Source organism: Homalodisca vitripennis, chromosome 6, assembly GCF_021130785.1.
Source record: "Homalodisca vitripennis isolate AUS2020 chromosome 6, UT_GWSS_2.1, whole genome shotgun sequence".
Taxonomy (NCBI): domain Eukaryota; kingdom Metazoa; phylum Arthropoda; class Insecta; order Hemiptera; family Cicadellidae; genus Homalodisca; species Homalodisca vitripennis.
Window position 1 is genome coordinate 35998752 of NC_060212.1, and position 26130 is coordinate 36024881.

Below are 26130 nucleotides of genomic sequence, written 5' to 3' on the forward strand. Positions count from 1 at the left end.
TTGGAGTTATTTTCAATCTTATTTATATCTAAAGTTTCTATTGTTATGCTTGGATAATACAAACAGTACAGTTTGGCAAAACAAGTTCGGAAAATAAGTTCAATACATTAAATCACCATCTTGTTCATTACAGAATTTCATAAAGTAAATTGTATACTAAAATAATTACAAAAGCTAATTATTTACGTGGTGTTACAATTAGGTAATGATAAAGTTATCTAGCAGAAGGTGTTTGAAACTTATTAGGCAGAGTGCTTGTTTGTATTGAATTTAGCTGTGATTTTTTTAATATTTACGACGGTATTGTGGTGTACAACTAAATGTAGATCCTTGTTAATATTAAGTTATCTGATATTGTATTCACACAATCTACGAGATACTATTAGAACTACTATAAAGTATGATTAAGAACAGTATGCTATGACGAGTCAGACCCATCCGTCACGTAATGACATATCTTTTATGTCACCCATCCGCAGTGGGAGACAGCACATTATTCTCTCAGTTTTACATTTCCATTATTTCCTTCATATTTCTGCACTCTCTTCATCTGTTTCTTTGTCCTCCTTACTTTCTGTAATGTATGGTCCTTTACTTTACATAAATAATTGAAAGATTAGATCATTTATAGTTGAAAAAATATGATTTTTTCATAGGTTTTAGCTTTTTGAAAGATTTATAACACAATGTGCACTTTTCTGCTATACAGATAGTGTATGGTTATTCGTTGTAAGATGTATGTAATAAAATTACTGCAATCAAGGATGTACTATAATCAGAATGTAGAAAAAATTACTAATTTAATAAATACTGAATTCTAGGCTTTTTTAAATGTAGAGTTGTAATTTAACAAGTATTAAAAAATCCTTTATTTTGGCAAAACAAGTATATAATAATGTTTTATTTAGATTTTATACATTTAAAATTAATTTATTTTTTGTTTCACACATTTCTTTGTTGAAGAAAATTTCCTGCATCATTAACATAATATATTAGAGAGTTAATATTCTAAATTTCATCATGGTTCAGCAATTGTCATTTTCATGATTGTGTGTAAGATATTATTTTTACAGTTTAGAGCATTTAAATGAACACCTATTAAAAAAAAGCATTTTTCAAGAAATTTTAACAGTTTGAGCTCATATCTTCGTTATAAAGGGAAATATAAAATAGTGGCAAGAATAAAGGAGTCTTAAAATTATTTTTTCCATCAATAATAATAATATTATACTGTGTGCCTTTATAAAAATAACAAAGTTGATCTCTGTATTGGAAAATGGTGGCAGTTATTAAAAGTTGATGTAAATATTTTTAAATTTCTCTATAAACAAGGAAAGGTCCATATTTATAGTTTTCTGTCAGAATATTATTTTCTACGATCATAATGGTTGTCCATTGAAAAAAAGCCACCCTCTATAATAATTAAGAAAAAGGAACACTTTTTATTATTCAGAAGCATAAAAATTGTTTCATAGCAATTGTGAATATAATTCAAGTGACAGTGGTATTATGGATTCATTTAATATTGTATTATAATTAATTGCTACCTCATCTTGATAATTATTTCAGGACTAGCGAATTACTGTAACAGCATGAACTATATCAAAATCGTATATGATTCACTTGGTGCAATACAAACATTTTAAGTTAGTGATAATTATGTATTCAATGTAAACCATGAACTTGTTATCCCAGAAAATATATTATTTTTGTGTAAAAAGTAAAAAATACATAATTTGTTAAATTATTATTTTTTTATAGATACAGTGTTATTGGTTCCTTTATAAGAAACATGTGAACTATAAAACAATGATCTAAATAGTCTACCTTATTAAAACAATGTTTAATCTAACAAACAATGTTGTATACTTTTATGGGCTGTACTTATAAAAATATATAACAAATATGAAGTACCTATTAATTTTGTTATTTTTAATTTAACATTTTTAAATTTTTGCCTTTATTTTACCATTAAAGTATGGACAAGCATTTCTTTAAAAAATCATTTAAATTTCATCATTTTATCACAAATAGAAAAAAGTTATAAGGGTAAAACCAAACTTAGATTTTTACCAAATTCAATTGATGGCACCAAGATTGCAAAATACTGAATAACTGTTGTTACCTTAACGGGTTTAGGCAAATGCGTAAGAAGTTTAATATCAACTAGTCCATTCAGAAGGATAGAAAATCAGTACAAAATAACCAATAGGCATGAAAATTACTAGAGCATACCATTTCATAAAATCAAAGCCTAAATTAGTTTTAAATATTTCTATTGATTTAACAACAGTTGAAGTAAAGTTACTTTATATGTATATGATTACAATAATATGGTGTGAGTGAACTACATATTACTTACTTCTAGTTGACAGTGTAGTAAGTAAGTCATAACAGTGTCTTAGTAGAAAATACTTCATTTTTTACTGCCTTTTTACATTCATAATTTTTGAAATTGATTAAAAAATGTATTCCAGCATAAGATTTTTATTTGTGAGATACTCTAAATTATGCTTAGAAATTCTAATTCTTAGTTATAAATGATGATTTTCACAATGTGTTAAAATTGGATTGATGAGAGAATGTAAGGGGCTATACAGTTAAATTCAGGATAAATAATTTTTAACTGACTCTTCCTTCTAACTTTTAGTATTACTATAAATGACTTTATTGCAATATAAAGTTTTATTTAATATTTGGTTTTGCATCCTGGTTAAATCGTGTATACACTCCTATTTTGTATGCAATAAGGGATTGAACATGGCCATGAAAACACATTTTTAAAATCATTTCATTGATAAACTACATACGTAAAACAGTATTTTATTAATTCCAGAATCGATACAATTAATTACCTGTTCTATGTGCAAATCCCGGCTAAGGTTGTTGTCTAAATTTGCAATTAATAATTTTGCACTATAATCCTGAGCCATATAGGTGTCTTTTGTTAAGATATTAGGGCTTAATATTGTTTATATAGTTTTGTACTGAAAGAAATAATTTGTTTTCGGTTTGTAAAAAATAATATGTTATCATCGAACATTTTTGTAATCATGAAAGTTCCAAATATGCAGATATAGAAATAAATAAATATAAATATATGGTATATATAATATATATATATATATATATATATATATATATATATATAGGTATATAATAATAATAATAATAATAATAATATAAATAAATATATATAATATATATTTATTACAGTTATTTTTTACATAATGAAAATATCAAATGCTTTCAAAAATGTATGTTGTTTTTCACTATGTCTAATGTTTCAACTTTGATTTTAAATTTTAATATACAATTTTATGAACAGTACTGTATAGTGGGAAGAGCTTTCTTCAAACATTAAAAACTGAAAAATGTATTTTTTCCGAGGTATTGTGCTAATTTGTTTTACTGGCTATTTTAAGGTTAAATCGAGTCCCTAGAGAAAGTCGGAGCACTGATGATTCTGCACATGAAGAGTCCGAGAAGGAAACAAAGAAATCAAAACACAGAACACGGACTTCATCTAAAAATAGTCCCCTAGTCTCACCCACCGTCATCTGTGACATGTCGGAAGATTCTCCAACGAAAATCAAAATAATCAACGTCAGTCACATAAGCACCGAGAAGGGTGGCGGAAGTGTAACCAAAGTCACGAGTGATGAAGTAGTAAATGAGAGAAGTCAAGAATTGATTGCTAATCAAGCCCAAGATGATAGTCAGATAAGCGACACGCTAGACATTGCTTTGCCTGCAGATGATCCCCCTCCACAAGTTACACCAGAAGCAGAAAACAAACAGAACACTGAAGAAAAGGTTGAAGAACCTGCAACAAACGTTTCTGTTCCCATTGATACCTCTGAGACAACCAATGTAAAAGAATCCCCCAAAGATGAAAGCAAACCTGTAGAGATTTCCGGAGGAAGCGAAAGTGCAAAAATGTCTCCAAAAACATCTCCAACATCAAGCCCAAGGTATTCAGATTTATTAGTCGGACTATCCTCACCATCCTCACAATCATAATACCATCATAAATACTAATCTAGTGGCCTAACAGCATGTGCTTTAATACTGAAAAGCCTATAATCCAATTCTTCTTTAACCTGTTGATGTTGCCAATCTGAGATGGACTTAAAAACTAAACTCTGAACTTCTTTTAATAATTATAATACAATGTTGTGGTTAACAGTTTTATGAGAATATTACTTTGAATAAATCTAAAGTCTTTAAAGTAAACTGTATTAACTGACGGAGTATCTTTTTATAATGGAACGTGTGTTGAATTGATCAAAGATGAAAATCAAATCAAAATATTTTTATTACCATAACAATTACGAAGATTATTGAAAAAGTCACATTTGCAGCTACAGCCAAGTCTATCCCTGTTTTAAAAGACTAGCTAAAAACTTTAAAGAGTACAAATTCAGGTTCCAATACAGTAGATTTCAATCAAACTGATACTTATTTGTCAATCTCTTAGACTAGAGTGCTATAGATTTTGTGCAAACGAATTCTTCCATTGAATAAAAAAGCTTTTCTAACGCCATAAATAATAATTTTTCAAGAACTTTTTTGACATGTTTTTAAAACTGATGTCAACTTATATTATACTGATAATATACTTTAAGAGAATTTACGGAATGACTATTTTGTTTTGGTTAATCTCTTAAAATTTATTAATACTAAACTCTTATGTCTTGTGTTGTATGAGTAATGTATCATTTTGGGGATTTTATTCGTTTTGGGTTTTGAAAATTATATTTCATTAAACCAGAAAGATAAATATTTGTGGCATTTTGTACTTGTAGAGTGTTATAAAGAGGGGTTCCAATGTCCTAAGCGATGTGAATTGGTAATTTTTTGTAGACTGTAGACCATTAATGAATATTTTTTGTTTCCTATAATTGAATTTAACTGTTGCGTTCCTAGTTTCACGGTGACACCTGAGCGCCGGGCTTGTTACAAACTAATACTTCTGCTGAGTATTTTTTTTCTTTTATAGAAGATTTTGACATGTTGAACATGTTATTTAAAGTTTAATAAATAGGGTTAACAGTTAACAATGTTTACAAACTTCTCAAATAATGTCAATTTGTCAAATAATTACCACTATCACTCAACCATCTACGAATAAACATAGGAAAACACCTCGTAAAATATCAATGTAACCATTCCCAAACTCATGTAAGATGCGTAAGAACTCTTGTGACGCCTGAGTAGTTTGAGTAATGTCCACCTTGCATGATCATATGGATAAACTATCTTCTAGACATTTCTAACATAGTAGAACACCAAGTAACACAAAATAACAGCTGATACAACAAAAATAAAACAGCTGATAATATGAAAATGGGTATACTCTGGCATGGCGTTTGTTCACAAAACTACAGTTTGCACGGTATACCTCAGGCGTGGCAGTTGTTCATAAAACTAGAAGTGCACGATCTATCTCAGTCATGGGGGTTAAAGGGTTAAGTAATTAACATTTTAGAAATGAAATTGATCTATTGCTAAAACCATAAAAAGTTCATGACTATTGGGCATGTCATAATTTTCTGTATTATATAGATTTTTAAGGCATGAAAAATGGTTCTGGTGTGATTTAAATCCATCGAAATTGCTTTTTCTTACCAATTTATTAGAGTTAGAAGTATTGCTTAGATTTTCTTTTGAGTCAGTAAATGAAATACTGAATGAAAATATCTGGTCAGATATTAGGTGCACTGTGTTTCAAATGAAATTGTTCTTAATTATTTTCTAAGCTGCCTTGTAGTTGTTCTTACTTTTATTAATTTGATTTATATTTTATGGAAGCTTTGCTGAAATTACAGCTTGTGGGCACTCTTTCTTTAGTTTTTAAACACTTTTTAGAGGTTGAATCGTTCTTTGAAATTTTTGTGGTGGTTTATTATTAATCTGTCCTTATTTTTTACCAAATCATAACAGTCTTATTTTACTTTATGTAAATTTAGATTGCAACTTTTTAATTTTATTTTTTTAAGTAGTAAGTAATGTAATTTAAAACAATTGAAATTATTATGTACGTTTTTATTTTATTATTATTTTTTGGTCCCATTTATGTCGTACAGTCAACACATGTTAGTGAAGGTAATATTTAATAATTCAATCTTTAACCTAAGATTTTGGCCAAACTATAAAACATGTTTAAATAAATATCAATAAAAAATTAACCATTTATAATTCTTAAACACTCTTGTTTTTGATCAGTACCGTACTCTGAGTAAAAAATAAAAACGACTAACTCTTTTACTCTATATTATACGAAAAAGTAAATTTTAAACATTAAACAATATAAAGAGAGATGTTAATTATGTTTTTAATACTAGTGTTATCGCAAGAATCTTCTATACTCAAGCAAAGTTTAAACAATATATCTGAAGCCTAAGTGCATTTAAACAGCAGTTTAATTTTTAGGCTTAAAAACTTTAGTCCACACTCTGCAACTTTAAGTTAAAGAAGCCGACATTCTTTAGTTATTCTATGTGATGGGAACAATGTAAGCCAAACAAGTGAATTGAGTGATTTTGAAAACAAACGAATGTTTGCTTGATTGTTGAATTCAGTCAATTATTCCATCATTAGTTATTCTTCCGTTAACAGCTGGCAACATTGTATCACAACCCAGACTTGCATTGATGTGTCTCGTACTATAGCGACACTATCACTATTACTCTGCTTTAGTGCCTCACTTACAGTGAGGTCGTCCGCAACCACTTTGCTCCAGTACTTTGGTTTGATGTCACAAGTATGGGTTGAACATCGGTCAATGATGTCTCAGGTGTTGATGACAAAAAGCTTGCCGTTTCCATGTCTGCTACAAAATTAGAAGATGTTGTTGGACTAAACGTATTGAAAGATACTATTGTGGCTATAACTTTGAATTTTTTGTAAATAGATATTTCTTTGAGTCACCATAAGTCAATCCTTCCCTTAATAAGCAGTATGATTTGGCAGAATACGATAGCATAGTAACTCTTGCTTTGATTGCTAGTGTGACAACAGCATTCATGAGGAAATTCTTATGATTCCTTACATCTGAGGATGAACGTGAGTATGTCATAGTACATCTGAACTGAATCATCTGTCACTCACTTGTTAATACAGTCTGACTAACAGAGAGTTAATAATCAGTTTTATTTTTTTTGAAACTTCATTTATTAAAATGTATTATGAGCTACCTTGTAGCTTTCTTTGTATCTTTTTGAAACAGATTCTAATGAAAACTTAATTTTGTTGTATTCAATATAAGGACAAATATTAGTTTTATTAACAAGTACAGTTACCTCTGTCAAGGAAAAGATGACTTCAAACTTATTTATATTCTCGAACTTTCCTTATCAATTCTAGTCAGTTTTGTTGGCCAGAAAGGAACCCTTTTACGTGGGTAAAAACGAAACCGTTAATTTTGTAGTCATGTGTCTGTAATTTTAGTCATTTTCTCGATCGGCGGATGCATTCTATGTACGTATATGGCATTACCAGATAAAAAAATAAAAGGATAATTTCTATATTAGGTTTTATTTAATTTCAATAGGAGACACTTATTTACAATGGCCTGACATTTGCACTATAAAGTGTAGGCCTCTCTCTTCATATATTCTTTTGTAACTCTGGTTCCAGCTGTATGTGTATAATACCGTTTTGAAGTGTCTACAAAGGAACTAAGAATCACATATATATGTTACTGTTATTGCGATGTAGGCTACTATCTGTCCTTGACTATCGGTAGTAGTTAAGAAGTCAAATTAAAATTTGGTTGAAGCTTAGTTCTCAGGCTTATGCGACCATTGTCATAACTAACCTCAAAGTCGTCTGGTTCACACTGAGAAGAAACATTGCTACACAATTATCTTCTTAAAATATTACGGCCTCACTTTGCAGAGCCATCTTCAGTTAAAAAAAGGTGAAACTGAGTTTCGATATAACAATCGTTTCAATTAAAGATAGCTCTCTATAGCGAGGCTAATATATTTCAAGAAGATAATTGCGTAAGCAATGTTTTGGCACAGCGTGAACCGGAAGACTGATGTTAGTTAGGTTGCATGTTGAGTGTTAGAAAGGTTGTCTATGAGTAGTTAGTAGACTCTTAACTACAAGTGCTGTACAGAAAGTGTGTTACTATCACAGCCAATCTCATAATTGATGTTTGTTTAGAGTTATGTATCAGCAATTATATCATACTGATACTGACATACAAAATCTTATCTACTGTTTTATAAATGAAGTTGTATGCCTCAAAATTATTTAAAATTGTACCTGAAATGTATTTCAATAAAGTTCAAGTAAGGGTATTTATTGTAACTGAATACTTTCTGGACAGTTGTATAATTCTTAATGCACTGTAAATATTGCATTATACAGATTTACCTCACATTAGTTAGCTATTTTACCACAAGTTTTGTATTGATACGTGCACAGTGAATTCATATATGTGCATATACTGTGTTGAGGTCAAGGGATGTAAGAAAATCTTGAGTACGGTGGACTTTAGTGGACTCAATTTATATAAATGACTTCAGCCTTGTGTATAAATGAACCATTTAATGTTCTAGGCCAAAGAAAGAAGGTGAACATTCAAGCAGATCGTCTAGTGGTGATAGCGATTGTTCGGAAGGTAATTCTAAACCACGCAAAGTGAAAAAGAAACGGAGACGTGAACTTCAATCAACGGTGCAGCGGAAACTTAGTACGTCGGCCAGCCCAGCACACGAGTCTTCTGAGTAAGTTCCTCAAGAGTTATTACAATGTACTTAGTTTGCTGAAATATAATCAGAATTATGCTTGTAATAAACTAATTGCTTCTAAAAATTACATTGTAACATTTATTACTGTAATAAAAAATGATAAATTGATATGCCAAAGTTTACAATATTCTAATATACATTTGTGATTCTTGTTGATTATTATTGAGTAAAAGTTCTTTAATAGTGTTTTCTTTTACGAGTCAGGCTGTACACTGGAAAACACACATCAAGTTAAAACAAAATAAAGAGAGATCCCTTTTAAAAAATTAAACTTTTTAAACTTTCCGACAATCTCAACTAAAACTTATATACTAGGTTTTTGTATTTATATACTAGCATTTTTTATTTATAGCAAAAGATTTTTTTGAATAAGCCGTCTTTCCTAAAGTTTTTGACGTCCTTGTTTGAACTTCTCACAATGTATTGCCTCTTAGCCAAACCAGACAAGAGTGAAGTGTTAGATAAACCAACATTTGGCTTTGAAGAGAATACTCTCCCAGTTTATGTTTTTGATTGGTTTTTTGTATCAATTGATCAATCAATCAAAATATTTATTTGTACTTTCATAGAGAAATACAAATTCACTTCCACTTCAATTCAAATGTTACTTGTTCGCTATCCTCACACGTGGCAGACTTCTACGACATCGGCATTAAAAAGCTCATAGAATGTTATGACAAATGTTTAAACAAAAATGAAAACTGTGTTGAAAAATATAAAAAAATGTCAGGATTCAAAAAAAGAAGTTTACACAAATTTGTTGTTATTTATTTTTTATAAGAAATCAAACCTTACTTCCTGGGTTTATATTAATTTCAAAATTTAACCCTTTGAACGCCGATATAAATTTATTAATTTTTTAGATTACGCTCATTTAAGGTGAAAAAATAAAAATGAAAATTCCTTAAAGCTAATTTTTTTATTCATTCCTAATGACTTATAGTCACAAAAAAAATAAATTTTACAATAATGTAATACTTGAATTAAAATATACACATTTTTTCATAATAATGGAATATTTCAATCAAAATCAAATTTAGGTTACAGAGTAATCAAATGCATGTGATGAAATATGAAAACTATATACACGGATAAGAAAACAAATAAAGTGTAATATGCTGATCTTGGTTAGTTTTATAAGTTTTGATAATAATAGATTTAAGCAGTTGTACGGTAAACTTCAAAACAAAATCGGGATGAATCCATGGGGTCTCGGGACATGACTTGCAGCCATAATTACACAACAGAAAAGAAACAATAAAAACTTTATTATAACACCTAAAACATGGTAACAATAACTTGTTACAACTGTTTGTATAAGGAATGACAACGCAAGAACACTTCCCAAACGCACAAAGCGTGCTCCACTGACAGTCGGTAATGGCAGATAGTATCGTCATCGGCGTACAGACGGGAGTGGGAGAACAGCTGCCAGCAACAAAACAAATTACTGTTTACCTACTGCGGCCAGCTAACAGCTGCAACTGGATTATTTGGTCAAGCCAATACATTACTTTGTATTGTGGCTTATGTATTGAACTTATAAATTTCAAAAACAGTAATAAAATATATTTTTATCGATCGGCGGATTATTTCGTCTTTGGCGTTATAAGACCAAAAAACATCGCGGATTATTCCGTCTACGGCGTGCTAAGGGTTAAAGTTTCCCAGATTTGAACTAAACCCAAAGTAAAAATGTGCCAAATTAAAATTAGTTCCTATTTATTATTAAACAATTACTTACCAGATCCGAAAGCTCATGCCAGCTGGTTCTCCAACTACCGAACTTGTCACTGCAGCTGATTTTCTCTATCATCAAAAAAAGCATTGTTTATTTTCATGTTCTCCTATAGTGTTATACGTATGTATTTTATTTTTTTCATGTGAACTGATAAATCGCTTCAAGTATTTATATTTTTAACGGAATATTGCATTTATTATTACTATCTGTATACAACTATAATGTAGCATAGGGTTAGAAGTATAATTTTTATAATAAATATTGTTTGGGGTTTTTAGCTCCGAAGACGACCAGAAGAAGAAAGAAGCCAAGAACCAAGAGTCTACGGATCCACAAAACAACAAGAATATCGTCAGTGATAAGGTAAATATTCATCACCACTTAATGAACAACATTATAAACATTTAATTATAAAATAATTTTATTTAATTGTGGATTAGATTACAAGACTGGGAGTAAGTGTTTACTGGGCGAGTGCTTATTCGGTGTGTTTACTGGGTTACTTACCAGTTTTATTCTTTGTTCACTTCGATTTTGGCTGTTGTCGCATAAGCCTTCAGCTACAAGGTAGATCTTTGTCAAGTTTTGGAGCTTTTGTACTTCTATTTCTAGCATAATTTTCACTGCACTCTATAATGTATTTTATTTTACCGATGCTACCACAAATACTAGTTATTTTATGCCCTTCATTCAACAACTCAGTTATTAATTATGATACTGTGGGAAAGAATATTGTACTGTTTCCATAATAAATACTTACAATTAGACTACATTAATGGGGTTTTATTCATACTCTCCGCTTTCCATTAAATGTTATAGTGAATTATAATTAATTAGCTGAGTAGCCGATTTTAGTGAGGTTTGTATGTGGGATATATTCAACGGCCTTTATGAGTTTATTTAAAAAATCTGAATGATTTGGTAATTGGGCAGGAATCTGATCCTTAATAACTCTTCAACATGGGGATTTTCATGAGCTAACCTCTAGCCTATTCCAGTAGTTTTCCTGTTAATGATGTTGTAATAGACATGTTTTAGTAACGAATAAATTAAGTATAATTAGCACAGAAATATCTAAATGTCAGAAATAATGCACCAACACTTAATCAAAATTGTTCACATTATGCAAACAAACAACTAACTTTCACAGATAGGTCTAAGCTTACAACACTCACAAACACAAACCCACTAAATCACTTTTGTGTTGTGATTATTTTGCACTTACTGGTACAGTGAAATTTGGACCAAAACTAATAATCTATACATTGGTTACTGACTAGAAAATTATTACAAAACCATTTTTGTTTTACCAGAACAGAGGAAACGTGATGTTGCAACAAAGCTAATTTGAGCCATCTATTTGGTTTCTATAAACAGCTAAATAAGCGGAAAAAGGCTTTCCGTGACAATGAAAATAAAGAATGCAATGATTCTTAATAACAATTTAAAATATCGCTGAAGTAGTTCAAACTGATGCCACTAGATTGCATATGATTACGGTCTGCATCAAACCATGACGTTTATGTGATACCATTGCAGTAGGCTTCATTTGTCGGCTGTGATTGTCATGTGAAACCACGTTAATCCAGGGGTTAAACCAGGTTAAGGGTTAATCCAAATTATTGACATTCTACTACGATATATTTCTTTTCTATGTGAGTTCCTAATTAGGCAGAGTAAAATAAACAGTTCATTCATCAACCCCAGATAAACTTGTTACTTGACGACCAATTAATTAAATTGTTGGCACCTAAGTTAGATTAAATTGTTAATAGTATTTTGCAAAAAAAATACTCCTTGCTGATGGGAGTGTGATGTCTGATAATGTATAAGATGTGGACACTTACATAATATTCATCCCATACTGATAAAGTGTGTTTTCGCTAAAGGCTTTAGAAACTCTTATTGACAAGGCTGAAAGGCATATCTCATATTAAATAAGCTGCTATGAATATTTTAAAACTACATAACAGTTCGTTTTTATTCATTAACAATTCGCCACAGTTCTACTCAGCTTACATGATATTTATCTGCAGACAGTGTAAATATAATTTGTTAATTTTTATGTGGTATTCTCTGGTGTATCTTGATATTCTTTTATTTTATAAAATAATGTAATAATCATAATGCTTTTTATTACAATACAATCTTATTTGTTAAAACTCATTCAAGCGAATTATTGGAAATAAATAACCACAAATTAGTTATGTATGACTGACAAATTAGATGTTAGTATCTTGTATCTGGATATAATACTATCCAGCGGCAGATGCCGCTGAGTTATTTGAACATTTTTCACTCATCTATTTGCTACAGTATAATACAATTAGTATTGTTTATATCAACCAGGATATGAAATTTATTTTTGACTGTAGACTGTTGTACGTTAATTCAGAAAATTTTTTTTGAATGGATAATAGATAAGCTAAAATGATTGTTTTTTTTTTTGTTTCAGGAGAATGAAGCTGATAACTCTCTCCAGCCGAAAGGTTTGTGTTAATAATATTAATTTACTTATTTGTTGACAGACTTCAAATTGAATAATCATGATTTCATCAACTAAAAATGACTAACTTGAGTTAAACTCATTTTAATACCACTGGTTTTTTTATTTAACAAATAATAATCACATATTTCCCAATATAAATTTTTATTTGGTACAAGAACTTTCAAAGTAAAAGATTCTTCTGTAAGTAACTTAAAGTAAACACGAAATAAACAGATTTATATCGAAAAATGTATGATTATTATTATTTACATTACATTTTTAAGTTTTCTAATTGCTATAAGAATTTTTAATATTTTTATTTTATAGTAATTTCATTGTTATCTCCACAATAGCTTTTAAATCTGTGTTTGGAAATTTCTTCATTATTACTTCATCTTGTATTGAAGTGTGATTATGAATCCTAAAACTGGAAATAGTTGCAGAATTAACTCATTAATATAATACTTCTGGGTAAAATAATTACTAAAAGTAGTGTTTTTTCTCTGTGTGTTAAAACAAGTGTCATGATTAACCTTTCCAGCGTCATTGACACGGATCCGCGGAGGGCCACTACAAGCTCAAAACGTTATTGCCGTGGATCCGCGTTTTTGCATTCTTTATTTTCTTACTGCTATGTTAGTTGAATATTTCGCTGCTAGATGGTTCTAGTAGTCATGCGACATACAGACGGGTTGCCCCGCCTCAAATTCTGTTACAATGGGAGTGGCAGTTGCTTCTAATTGGCCAAACACTGTCTAGCGGGCGTGGCCCCGCACCTTTCACAAAGTCATTGACGGGAGCTCCCGTCAAGGCATCTAGCCAGTTAGTGGGAAGCGTCCGGTACGCGCATATGTATTTCGGTTATCGCTCATTTTCTGTTGTGTCCTATTCTTTTTAAAGTAAATTATTCATATTATATACAGCAGTTTCCAGTATTTATTTAGTGTTTTTTACCATTATTCGTGTGAATGGCGAATCCAGACGATTCGGAATTTGAAGATTCGGTAATTTTGAGCAATTACTTGTCAACCCCAAACTTTTTCATATTTTACTACGGTCATAAGGATGTTATCAGAAAGCAAGAAACATAATTCAAGCCCCGCAAGGCTGTTCTACAGGTTGCCGAGCGATAAGAAGGTTCAAAGTCCACGCGATAACAGTGGCTTGCGGGAGACGAGCGGAATGTCAGTTGTGACAGCCCGCCACCAAATAAACATTTTTTGTCTACTTTTGTATTTTTCTAATTTTATTGGTTTGTAATATAGTATATGTTTATCTATAAAACTGTGTTTCATTCCCATACAAATTGAAATAAATAAAAAAATATTAGTGACAACTACACTGCTACTCTACGATATTTTCAAAAGTTAACAATTAGCCTAGGAAATCCAAAAAGGGCTAAACAAATTTTATTCGCCGTTAAATAACTCTATTTTGGTATACAGAAACGAAAAAAATTTAACTTTACACATTAGAAATTTAAAAAAATTGTAACTTTATCAAAGATCAGGTGTAATTTTTCATGACGCTTAAAGGGTTAAACTTGACCTAACGTCAAAATAATACTAAGCTTTTTTTTACAAGAGTAAATGTCTCTCTATATTTTTTCATGTAATCCAAAACATAACAGAATGTTTGCTATTTATGCAAAGGACACGACAGAATGTTTGCTATTTATGCAAAGGGCATGACAGAATGGTTGCTATTTATGCAAAAGACATGACAGAATGTTTGTATGCAAAGTAAATACAGTCAACTTCTGAATTTCTGGGGGCTAATCAACCGTATAGTGGATTAATTGTAAAAAAACTTCGACTACAGTAAAAATTAATTGTATGGTCAGTGCAAATTAAAAAAAATTGGAAATTTGATTTCCTTGTGATTAAAATTGAGTTTTAATAATACTAATAATAAATATATCAGATATAGAACTGCTATGCAGCATTTGTAGATAAAAGGGGATATAATGTTCTTAAAAGTCATAAATCACATTGAGTGATTGCTGGATTATGTGAAGGGGCAGGAGGACAATTTGATTTGTGATAAAATGGTTTTGTGGAAGTTATGTTTGACAATAATAATGAAGAAAACTGCTGCTTAAACAGACAAAGAAACTGATTAATGACTTATAACAAAATAATAAGTAATCATAATGTATCAGTTGAATTGTCAATATTCTACAATGTTTATTAATTTTTGTGGATATTAAATTGTGTTACTTGTTTTTATTGTCAACTACATATACATCATAAACTAATTACAAATGCTCATATTAAGTAATTTTTAACCAAATACCATTTTTATTTAGCAATTAATTACTAGTTAAACATTGTTAACATTTGTTTTTGGGTTAACCGTGGAAGGCTTGCCGTTGATTGCCAATCGAGAGTTGACTGTAGATGGTTTCAAGTAAACATGTTCAGCATAATAGTTTTAACTTAATTATTACCTGTGTATGAAACAAAGAATTTAATTATTTTAATATTTCCAAAACTGTTTAATTTATACTCCTAGATAAATTCAATAACACGAATATTATAGTAAAAATTGTTCATACTATCTGGTTATGATTAATGATTTGTTATAGGATTTCGGACCTTTCCCATACTTTTTGGTTTTAAGAATTTTGTGTATGCTTTAACATTCTGTGTTAGAGTTTTTGATACTTGAGAAAGAGGGTAGACTTCAATCTTCGAAACATAGGTTTCTATTATTGAAACATATAGCAATGTAAAATGTTCAGAGTAATATTATCATTTGTTACTTTTGCAATATTGATGGTTATAAATAGCAAATATCCATAATAACTAAAAATAACAATACATGCAACAATAATAACTAGGGATAGTAAAAAGAGAAAACAAAACTTGTGTTATTTGACAGCTTAACAGTGACAGTGACTTGTCTTCAGTTTGCTAGTTAACTTTAATTAACCAGACCACGGTATTGTCGTGGTATACACATGTGACAAGTACAGAACCATGCAGAGCATGTGAACCATGACGAGTTGCTGACGGCAGGTGCCATATTGAGGCACTGCCACCTCACTTCAGCAACTCTGACTGTAAAGAAATAAATTTTCTAATAAGTGAATGTTTTAGAGAACAATGTCGATGCGAACTGTGCTCAGAAGGAAGAGAAGCCTCAGTGCCCGATGCCAAGGAAGAGAAGATGGGGTTCTAGCAAGACAAACCACTCGGACAAGCTACAAGTTCTCACCATATCGACAGACTCGCTCAAGGTTGGTTCTACTGTATCCTGTATCATAACTCAAGTAACTGTCCTGCTTGCTTTTATCATCGTTCCTCTACTCCCCATAAACAGAGTATTGACGATACACATTGGAGCTAATAATTGGGGGTAACAGAAATCCCTAATCCTCCTTTGTCCATTTTATCCTGATCTTTGGTAAGCTATGTTTATCATCTTCTCTCTTCCAGCAGACTCAGCCAGAACTGTTTATATCTTTACACTTTTATTTTTATCCACCACCTATCTTTAAGTCTCCCTCCATTATTTATTTTATTTTGTAAGCTTGTCTTATTCATATTACTGAATCAAATTGTTTTACAGATAAAATGGAGATTTAAGTGGATAACATAAAATACACTAATTGTACAAAGATGTATGGTCAGAGAAAAAAATTTGTTACCTACAAGTCTATATTTAAAAAATTCTAAAATATCATTGAATTAAGATAAATTTTTAAAATACTAAAATGCTGTAAAACGTGTAAAACAAGTAATAGGGACACATGTTGTGATTTGTAGTAACTTAGATCAAATTAATTGTGCAATATATTATAATATATTTATCTGCAGAAAATAATAAATAAGCAATATTCTGCAATGTAGCATATCAAATTAAACAGTAATAAATGTATTGATACTTAAGTCATAAACACAAAAAATTGTAAAAACATTAGTTAGTACCCGAAAAAAAAGCTCTGGACACAAAATGACATTAAAATATTTATCTACCGTTTAACTTTATGTGCTCTTGCTTTCAGAGTTTAATACCAGATGCAAAACCAGTGCCAGCGGATGAATTACAACTCTCTGTTGAAGAAGAAGAAGGACAGTTGGATGATGACGAGGAAGAAGATGAGGTAGTGGCACTAGTAGTGAAGGAAGAAGAGAAACAAATAGAACGGGAAAGGCAGAGAGAGGAAAGGCAGAAGGAGAAGGAAAGAGAACTGGCAGAGAGGAAGAAAAAGTTTGAGCGAGTGGAGAAAGTCAAAGAGGAGAAACATTCAACATCACAGTCAAACACATCTGATAAAGGTAATATAATTTGTCTTAATATTATATTTGATAATATAATTGGTTTAGACTGTACAAATCGTACTTAACTGAACATTGTTGAGTTTTTTTTAACCTTCACATACATTTAGAGAGGTTAAGAGTCATACAAAATCATTTTATGAGAATACGAGAGAGCTCCTTTTCGATTTTCATTCAATTAAAAATTCTACCACTGTAACATTTGTTTATTTTTTAAAACCCTTAGGCTGTTTTATACTAGAAGTGGTAATTTTCGAACAAAGAGTCTAAATTATCCGACCAGAAGCATAGACTGGCGAATTTTCAGAACACCTAAAGTCAACAAGTCAGTACTAAAACATTCTTTTCTTTACAATGGTCCAAATATTTTTAATAAATTGCCTTATAACATTAAAATATCTGTGAATGTTAGAGAATTTTGTAGAAAATTAAAAACATTGTTATTACAACAGAACTGTAACTCATTTTACAATTAATAATCTCCCCCTATAGTATATTAACTTTATTTATTATATAAATCATGTGTACAAATAAATTAATATTTAATTAACATAAAGAAATATGTAAATATCAAAGAATCATGTATTTTACTTGTATATATTTAGCATAATTTCTAGTGTTTTTAGTGTTGAGGAGGAAGGATTATTGAGATATGTGTTTTAGTTTGTAAGATAAGGATTGTAACAAGGAAAGTCTTTTTAGTTCTGTTGGTGACTCATGCAGTTATCCATTATTTTGTTGTCCACTGACCACACTACTTGCAAAAATCAATTCCGAGGTATTATTTTTGTATTGATGTACATTTGATGTTGGAATAAATTCATTATTCATTTCAAGGGTTTCTTATTGGGAAGTAGTGGGCTGGGCTTACTTCCATGAAGGAATCTAATTTCATGGACCTGGAGCTTACCAGGGTTTGGTCCCAATTTCCCACCCTCACCCATCCTGAGTATACTGTTACTCCGGAAGGCGTTACAGAAAATCCTATAGGTGTAAGTGCAGGTATTTTCTCAGCAACTTGTCCTAGAGAACAAGAGGTTAATATACTACTGTAGTTAGAAAATATTTCAACTACAGGTAAAACAAATTCAATTAAAATTAGTATTATTTACAGTGTTACTGCATTGAAATTACAATTTGTTTGTATGTTTTTGAAGGTGTGGCTCCTAGAAAAATCCTATTACTGTCAGATGATGCCAAGAAACTGGCACGTTCTCCATCCCCACCCCGCCACAAGCCCACAAGTGTACTGTACATAACACATCTTGTCCGGCCGTTCACTGTCCAGCAACTCAAGAATCTCCTGCTGCGCACAGGCACTATCGCTGAGAATGGCTTCTGGATTGACAAAATCAAGTCCAAGTGTTACGTCGAAGTGAGTTTTAGCAGTACAAAAGTAGTTTACGTAACAATTCAAATTAATTTAAAGCTGCACATTTTTCAGAATGTGTTATACGTTTTTGTTAAAATTTTAATCATTAATAAAAGTAATAAAATCAGTAATAAATCATTAAAATCAGTAATAAAAGTTTATACAAGAATTGTTCATAATGTACCTAAGTAAATTAGTCCTCTGTTATAAAATCATTATCATCATGGCTCTTAGAAAATGCCATGATTGTACATTTATACTTAATTTTAAAGAGATAAATATTTGATCTGTTGAACGTTCAATACTAGTAGAATGATTATTTTTATAATGGTGGCATTCATGTGGTTTTTTTATGAAATTAAGATCCATTTACTACATATATATATATCTTAATACACAATCAAAGGTATAAATAAGATCGCTAAAAATTTAAATGAAAACCTTAATAGATTGAAATTGAAAAAAGTATAGTGCATAAAAAATGGTACTTTATACAAGACATCTAAAGTGCTTAATGTAAGATAAATTTAATATTTTCTACTTGTCCATAAACATAAATGTCATGGACCATCAGCTGCTGATCTATTGTATTTATTTATAATGTTTGTTTATCTTGTTTGATTCCTTACTTTCTTTTCTTTCGTATTTCTTGTAAATATTTATACAGTTTATATTTATCTGAAAATGTGTATTAGATGCATGAAAATTCTTAAATGTTTTGAATCATTATACAATAGCTTTTTCTTGATTTTTCTATTTTTACTTGTAATGTTTTTTATTAAAACAATTGACTGTGAAATTACTATTACTGTAAAAGCCGTGAATTTGATCGTTAAGATGAGTGGGAACCCTGTGTACAGTACTAATTGGTGAGTGTGTTGTCGTGCAGTTCACGACTGAAGATGCGGCAGTGGAGACAAGACACGCTCTGCATGGAGTGAGATGGCCCCCCAGTAACCCCAAGACGCTGGTGGTGGAGTTTGCTTCTCATGATGATCTGATAATGGCCCAAGCGTTGGCAGAAGAGCCAGATGTACCTCGTAAGTCTGAACCGTTGACCATGGTTGAAGGATGGGTCGCAGATCAAGCCAGAATAAAGGAGAGGAATCGTCGGGTAAGGAGAGAAAAAATTAATTAATAATAGTACATTTTTATACTTAATGTCATTTTCTCCCTGTCTGTATAAATAAAAAAATATATAACAATTTCTTAGTAACAATATTCCTTAAATTAGTTTAGTTCAAAATATACTGAAGTTATAACTGTTATATGAAATTATTTCAACTTTTGTTAATACTCAAGTTGAAAAGTGTGATATAAGATGGTCCATCCTGGGCAATCTGGCGATTTCCACGTTCAAATGAGCAGGTGCCAATCACATTAAACTAATAAAACCAGTTCAATTTTTTCTGTCTTGAAAATTAAATGTTTTAAATAGTGGTTTACAAAATCAAACACTCAAAATGACTTTAAGAGCTCCATAATGTGACCAATCTAAAAATTTTCTAACCATCCGGTCTAGAGTAAAAGTTACAATGGTAATTTAATAAAGTTTTCTGCATATTAATTCCAAAATTACATACTCAAAAACAATACACTTGTACCTATCTTGTGTATAGATTTGGTCTTAACGGGATCAAAAGTTTAATTGTTATGAGTTTTCAAAGGCATTTGCACTTCAGTTTAAAAAGCGCCAGCCGTTATCTTTTTCGTTCTTACTTGCAACAAAACGGGAAGTAAATTTTATAAATAATTTGCTTGATACAACTAAACACAGAAATAAACAAGCCAAATCTTAATATAACACATGTTATTGTTTCTCTACTGACAAATTGTGGTTAACTTTAAAACTTGGTTATCTAAACTTTTTGATACGAAAGTACAATCTTACCATTCAACATTTTGCCTCTTAAATTCATCTAAAGGTCGGTAATATTCTTCCTGTTCATTTATGTTTGCTTTGTACTGAATGTGCCTCATGATGACTATAGTGGGAGCATTCTCGGTGGTAAGAATGGCTGCTATGGGACTCAGTAGTGTTCTTTGTTGTGCGAGTAGGCTCTGAAATTGACTAACCTTGAAACTGGAGTCTGCACTTACATTACAGTAATTACTAAACTGACAATATGAATGCCGACTCATATTTTAGGCGAATCTGAGCGTTCTATTCAAATGAAAGTGAGTGGGTATTCTCAAAAACAGGAATTAGAGGTCACTTGGTTTCAATCAACTCACCTATTCCTGAATTTGAATATAAAATTGTAACACCTATTTTGACGGCAGTAAATAATAACGTTACAAATTGCTATATTTTTATATGTATTAAAATAACAGTTTAAAATGTTACAACACACTATAAGAAGGTAACTGATTGGTTCTAAAGAATATTAAGTTACTTTGCCCCCATAGTTGTAAAAATGTTATTATTAATGATATAGTAATTAATAATCTGACTAGTTCTGTTTTTCATTGTAATTTGTCATAAGTTTATTACAGAAATGACTTGTAATAAACTAAATTACTATTTTTGTGTTTTTCTTAATTACATCCAATTCGGTAAATATATTGGTTTTGTGTTATTCATTTTTGAATTTTTAATAATTTATTTTTATAATTAAAAATTATAATAAGAATTTAATCATGGAAAAAATGTGGTTTTCATAAAACATAAAGATAGCTTTTGGATCAGCACTAGCCTAGAATCGCTTTTTTAAATTTAACTCAGTATAATTATTGGTTTAATATAGAACACTGTGCGAGAATGGGACGTTGGCAAACCTGATCATCCAGACGAGGCTTTAGATATTGAGGAGTTAAAAATGAAAGAAAAAAGAGAACAGGAACGAAAGACGAGAAAAGAGCGCCATCACCGCAGCCCTACTCCAGAGGCAGAACCTCCAGGTTTGTTTTATGTAATGTTCTACAGATTTGTAACATGTTAACTGATTAAGTCGTTATAGTTATATTCTTGAAGCAGATATACTTCAGATTAGAGTTATGAGGATAGTCAATCTGAGATTAAAATTAAAACTTACAAAATAATTATGTTTATTCCTAAAAGTTAAGAGTGTTGTATGAAGCTAATTTATCAATATTGTCTTTTTAACATCTTCAACAGGTAATATTTGGATTAAATTGTCAACTTCATAAATGGAAAATACTCACAAGGGAATAGACAGAAAAATATATTGAAAGGTACTGGTTTCACTAATATTTACCATAATGTGGGGGGCCATATCTCTGAAATGATTCGCAATATATTCAACTCCACGGTTCAAGTTGCTTCAGTCCCAACTTCTGACATCAAAATGAAATGATTCAAATTATTGGATGTGTGTATGTTGGTGTTGTCAAATAAATAAGTTCCAATTAATGTTGGATGATGAACACCAAATGTTAATGTTCTGTTTTAAATGTAAACCAATTTACACTCCTTGTTTATGATGACAAAAGATGAAGTTGAATTGTACATAAAGAGATTCAACTCAAAATTCAGGAGTGAATTTATAATATTAAATTTGTTAAACTTCAAACATATAAGTCACTATGTAAAGTATGTGGGTCACTAAGTCATTATATTTATTGTAGTTCAAATATCTCATATTTATATTTTACTATTTTTCTCTTAAAATATTGTTTCAGTGCGCAAGGCTCGAAGGAAAGAAGAAGATGCTCCTGCCAAATTATTAGATGACTTATTCAGAAAGACTAAGACCTCTCCTTGTATATATTGGCTACCTCTCACCCAGGAACAGGTAAAATGTACTGCTAAATCAGACTATCTCAATTAGTTATAATTAAATATAAAGTAATATTTAATGTAGAAGTTTTGTGTATTAACCCTCTATAAAGCACATTGGTACGAGGGTTATCCAAGAAGTAACTGACGTTATGCTTAGTAAAAGAAGTAGTGGGGTAGGGACACCATGTTGGTGTTGTATACAGTGGTTCAGTTCGCGGCGTAGGGCAATACATTCAGGTGTTGTCCAGTTATAACCTCAAAATATGAGTGCTGTAATGGAAAAATCACATTTCATTGAGTGAAAAAACTTTCAGCAACCAAGGTTTATGGTGAGGTTTGTGCAGTTTATGATAAAGGTGTAGTCGATCAATGGGTGTGAGAATTTAAAACTGAAGAACAAGCATTCACGATAAAGAAAGGAACGGCTTTCTTTTGTCCCTACCTATCCAACCTTCACTATTTTTGGAACTATCCAATTATTTTCCTAAAATTTTGTGGAGTGTTTTACACGAGACAGTAACAGAACAACTAAGTATCCACAATTATTGTGCTCGTTGGGTGTAAACATTATTCAAATTCATTATTTAGATTGCGCTAAACTTTTGATATGTTTAAGCTTCAAAACACATTGTTTACTAATTAACAGTTAAACATCTTTTTAAATGTAATGGTTTTGGGAAAAAAGACAATTTCACACCATTTGAATATAACATTCTTCAACAAAAACCATGTCTGCTAATATTTTGTTTATAAATTATTTTGTAACTATACTATAGTTAAATATTGTATAACATTTTTAATAGTGATGTGTGAATCCAAAGACTGTTTTACAAAGATTCAGATTCAATACTCGATTGTTGTGATACACAATCAAATCTGCTGGGATTTTGTGCCTCATATTACTGACAATACATAAATTACCGACAATACAAAACTTACTTTGCGTATGAAAAACCGTAGATTGATAATGTAATTAACAAATTGTCCTAGTTTTTTTATAAAACATCTTGCAACTGCGTGACAGCTGGTTTTCAATGCTTCTATATTTGAACGAAATATACAACAAAGAAGAGATAACTATATTATTATGTAAATATATTCTTAATCTAGTATGTTTTTCCATGATGAAATTAGTACTAGATATGATCAGTTTGATTAAACAAATGAAATACAAAAGTCCGGTTGTTAGTACTGTATTTCTCACTAGTTACAGACGCGTACGATTAACGGGAGTGTTTCTCGGCACTTCATTAACATCCAGATCTATAAGAGTACACAAAAGAATGTACGTTGGAAGTCCTTATTGTAATCTACCAAATTAAAGCAGAAAGTAGGGAATATATCTTAGTTCTTAAAATATAGTGATTTGACAGAAACTTTCGGATTCTGATTAAAAGATTATAGATTTACCCATAACTAATTTTTTAACCATATTTATCAAATATTTTTGTAAGACTGCTGAGCACCTGCTCTTTGATTGCCCTGCAATAGCAAGAGAGCGGTATGCCATCTTTGGTAGCTTGAACAGGGGTGGCGAGTTTTCCCAGGAGGACTTGATAGGTTGTTTTCGGCGGTTTGTTGAACTGCTGAAGTTGTAGACTGGTAGGCCTCATGGTGTTTCCGGGGTGCGCAAAAGGCCCTTGAGGCTTAAGTGCATGGCAGTAGGCCGCCCCAAGGGGGAAAAAAAATATATATAAAACTAAAAAAATAAAAGTTGTATAAACAAAACAATGGAAATACAACAGAGTGAAGTATTTAGAACTATGTGAAATAATTTTGAATAACAAAAACATATCTGAGAAATAAAATGTCTTTTCTTGGATGACTATTGCTAGACTTTGCAACCCTCACCAGGCGGCACAGTGAACTATAAAGATAAGGTTGTCAGTTTTATATAAACATATCTTTACACAACTGTAACAATGTTATATGTTTCTGTTTAGATCGCTGTTAAGGAAGAAATCAGAAGACAACACATGGCTGAGCATGAGAGACGGATGGCGGAACTGAAGAAGGCAGAGCAAGCTCGGAGAGATAGAGAGAGGCGAAACCGGAAATGAAATAGATTTGATCAATGACGACAGCGTTGAATAATTTGAGGTCAAGAATGCAGAAGGCAGAAGACGGTGGAAATCCAAAGAAGAAATTAGGCCTTCCACGCTAGCGGCCACTTGGGGAAAGTCTGTAATCGGACGCGGTTACTGAGCTTGGTAAGGCAAAATATTTGCCTATGCCTTGTTCGAATTGTTCGGTTCTTGACCCAAATAATTAGGCGCTTGTCTCCATTTTAAATAGTTAATATTGTTTTTTATGTACAGTTAGTTGTCGTTTATTCCCTTATATTTTATAGTTTATTTTTTTGTATAAAGGAGATCGTCATAATTACTTGATTTTCTTTTGCTAACATTTTATTTTCACCAGTAAGCCAAATTCAATTAAGTTTAATCTTTGTTTTCTTTTGTTTGAAAAACTCGACTTGATCAATAGCCGAGTATAACATCATAAAATTTATAATGATTAAACATAAATTCTAAATTTCCATTGCATGCAAAAAAATTTCCTTTAATCGTGTTTTTTTTGCAAATTTTTGAACTTAGTACCACATGCTTTCTTACCCCATTGCTCTCCTACCTTATTTCAGGGATTACAGCATTTTCTTTACAGGTCATAGTTAGTCGCCACTTTGGGAATGGTCGCCGTCATTGGCATCATAAAGAAGAAGATGTGTGTCAAGAAAAATACCATTTTGTCTATGTTGAATATTGTTGCAGCTTTCATCGGCAATTGTGTGTGGGGATCTTGTGATCTGAACAGTTTGTGCAGTGAGGACTAAACTTATTCTTTCACCTGTAAACAAGAAAAATTCATCCATAAAACCCAATATACTGTACTATTATTAATTATTTTCTCTTGTATAGTGAAAAATATGGGAAATACCAGGAACCACGGTTATTGATTGTAAATACAATTGTGATGAAATCTAATTGGGAAAGTGATCTGCACAATGTACATCATGATGTGATCTTCTGTTGGACTTGAAAATTTGTACTGGGGAAGCATCCCTGTTAATATAATATTAATATGAAATAAATTAGATCAGTTACAACTGCTCTTTTAATAATTTTGAACAGTGTTTTATAGACAGTTGACAAGTATTATTTTACATCCTTTATAATAGAAAATGTGTTTTATATTTTCTAAAGACGTGTTATAAATTATACTGGTCCTTATTTTGAGAAGTTGTCTGTTCTGATTCCTTTACCCTTTAACATTGGTAGTTTTTTAAACCTGAAATAAATTTTTGGACTGTTGGTAGCGTGTTGAAATTAGTTGTGGAAAACAATCTGTACTTTTGTTCCGTTGTTGATTACCTCTGTGTTACACTGTATTAATGTATTAGAAAAGTTATACATAATGTAAAATGAATTTTAGTATTTTAAATTAGGTATACAATAAAATGTATACAAAATCAGCCTATTGAAATTGTCCTAATGATAGCACTTACTGAAAATGTTTACATAACTTCACCAAACATTACCTCCAAAGTCCAAAACCACATCCAAAGTTTATAAGTGAATAGTATATTATCACTTCTGGACTACTTTCAGAGCCATTCAAAATTCAAATGCAAATTTTGTCTAAAATACCATTAAAAATGTATAAAATCATACAGTAAATGTTCCACAACTGTTTAAGAACCATAAAAAAAATAAGGAAAAATCTATATATGACTAGCTGT

At 30.8% G+C, this 26130-nt stretch overlaps 1 protein-coding gene across 2 annotated transcripts in view; it reads left to right on the forward strand.

The window, feature by feature from the left end:
- LOC124364287 (apoptotic chromatin condensation inducer in the nucleus) overlaps positions 1-25630 on the forward strand; it is a 43621-nt gene extending 17991 nt beyond the window's left edge. Inside the window, exons 4-15 of one of the 2 annotated variants that reach the window (XR_006922593.1) lie at positions 3426-3974; positions 8574-8741; positions 10785-10869; positions 12962-12995; positions 16096-16235; positions 17004-17277; positions 18435-18652; positions 19539-19763; positions 21397-21550; positions 22292-22404; positions 24335-24601; positions 25056-25630. Coding sequence is in view for 1 of the 2 variants with exons in the window: in XM_046819640.1 (XP_046675596.1) it covers positions 3426-3974; positions 8574-8741; positions 10785-10869; positions 12962-12995; positions 16096-16235; positions 17004-17277; positions 18435-18652; positions 19539-19763; positions 21397-21550; positions 22292-22404; positions 24335-24451 (2077 nt within the window). In the remaining variant the exon portion in view is untranslated. Of the gene's footprint in view, positions 1-3425; positions 3975-8573; positions 8742-10784; positions 10870-12961; positions 12996-16095; positions 16236-17003; positions 17278-18434; positions 18653-19538; positions 19764-21396; positions 21551-22291; positions 22405-24334 lie in introns of both variants that reach the window. The other variant, XM_046819640.1, reaches the window with a different exon arrangement.
- Positions 25631-26130: the final 500 nt, after the last annotated feature.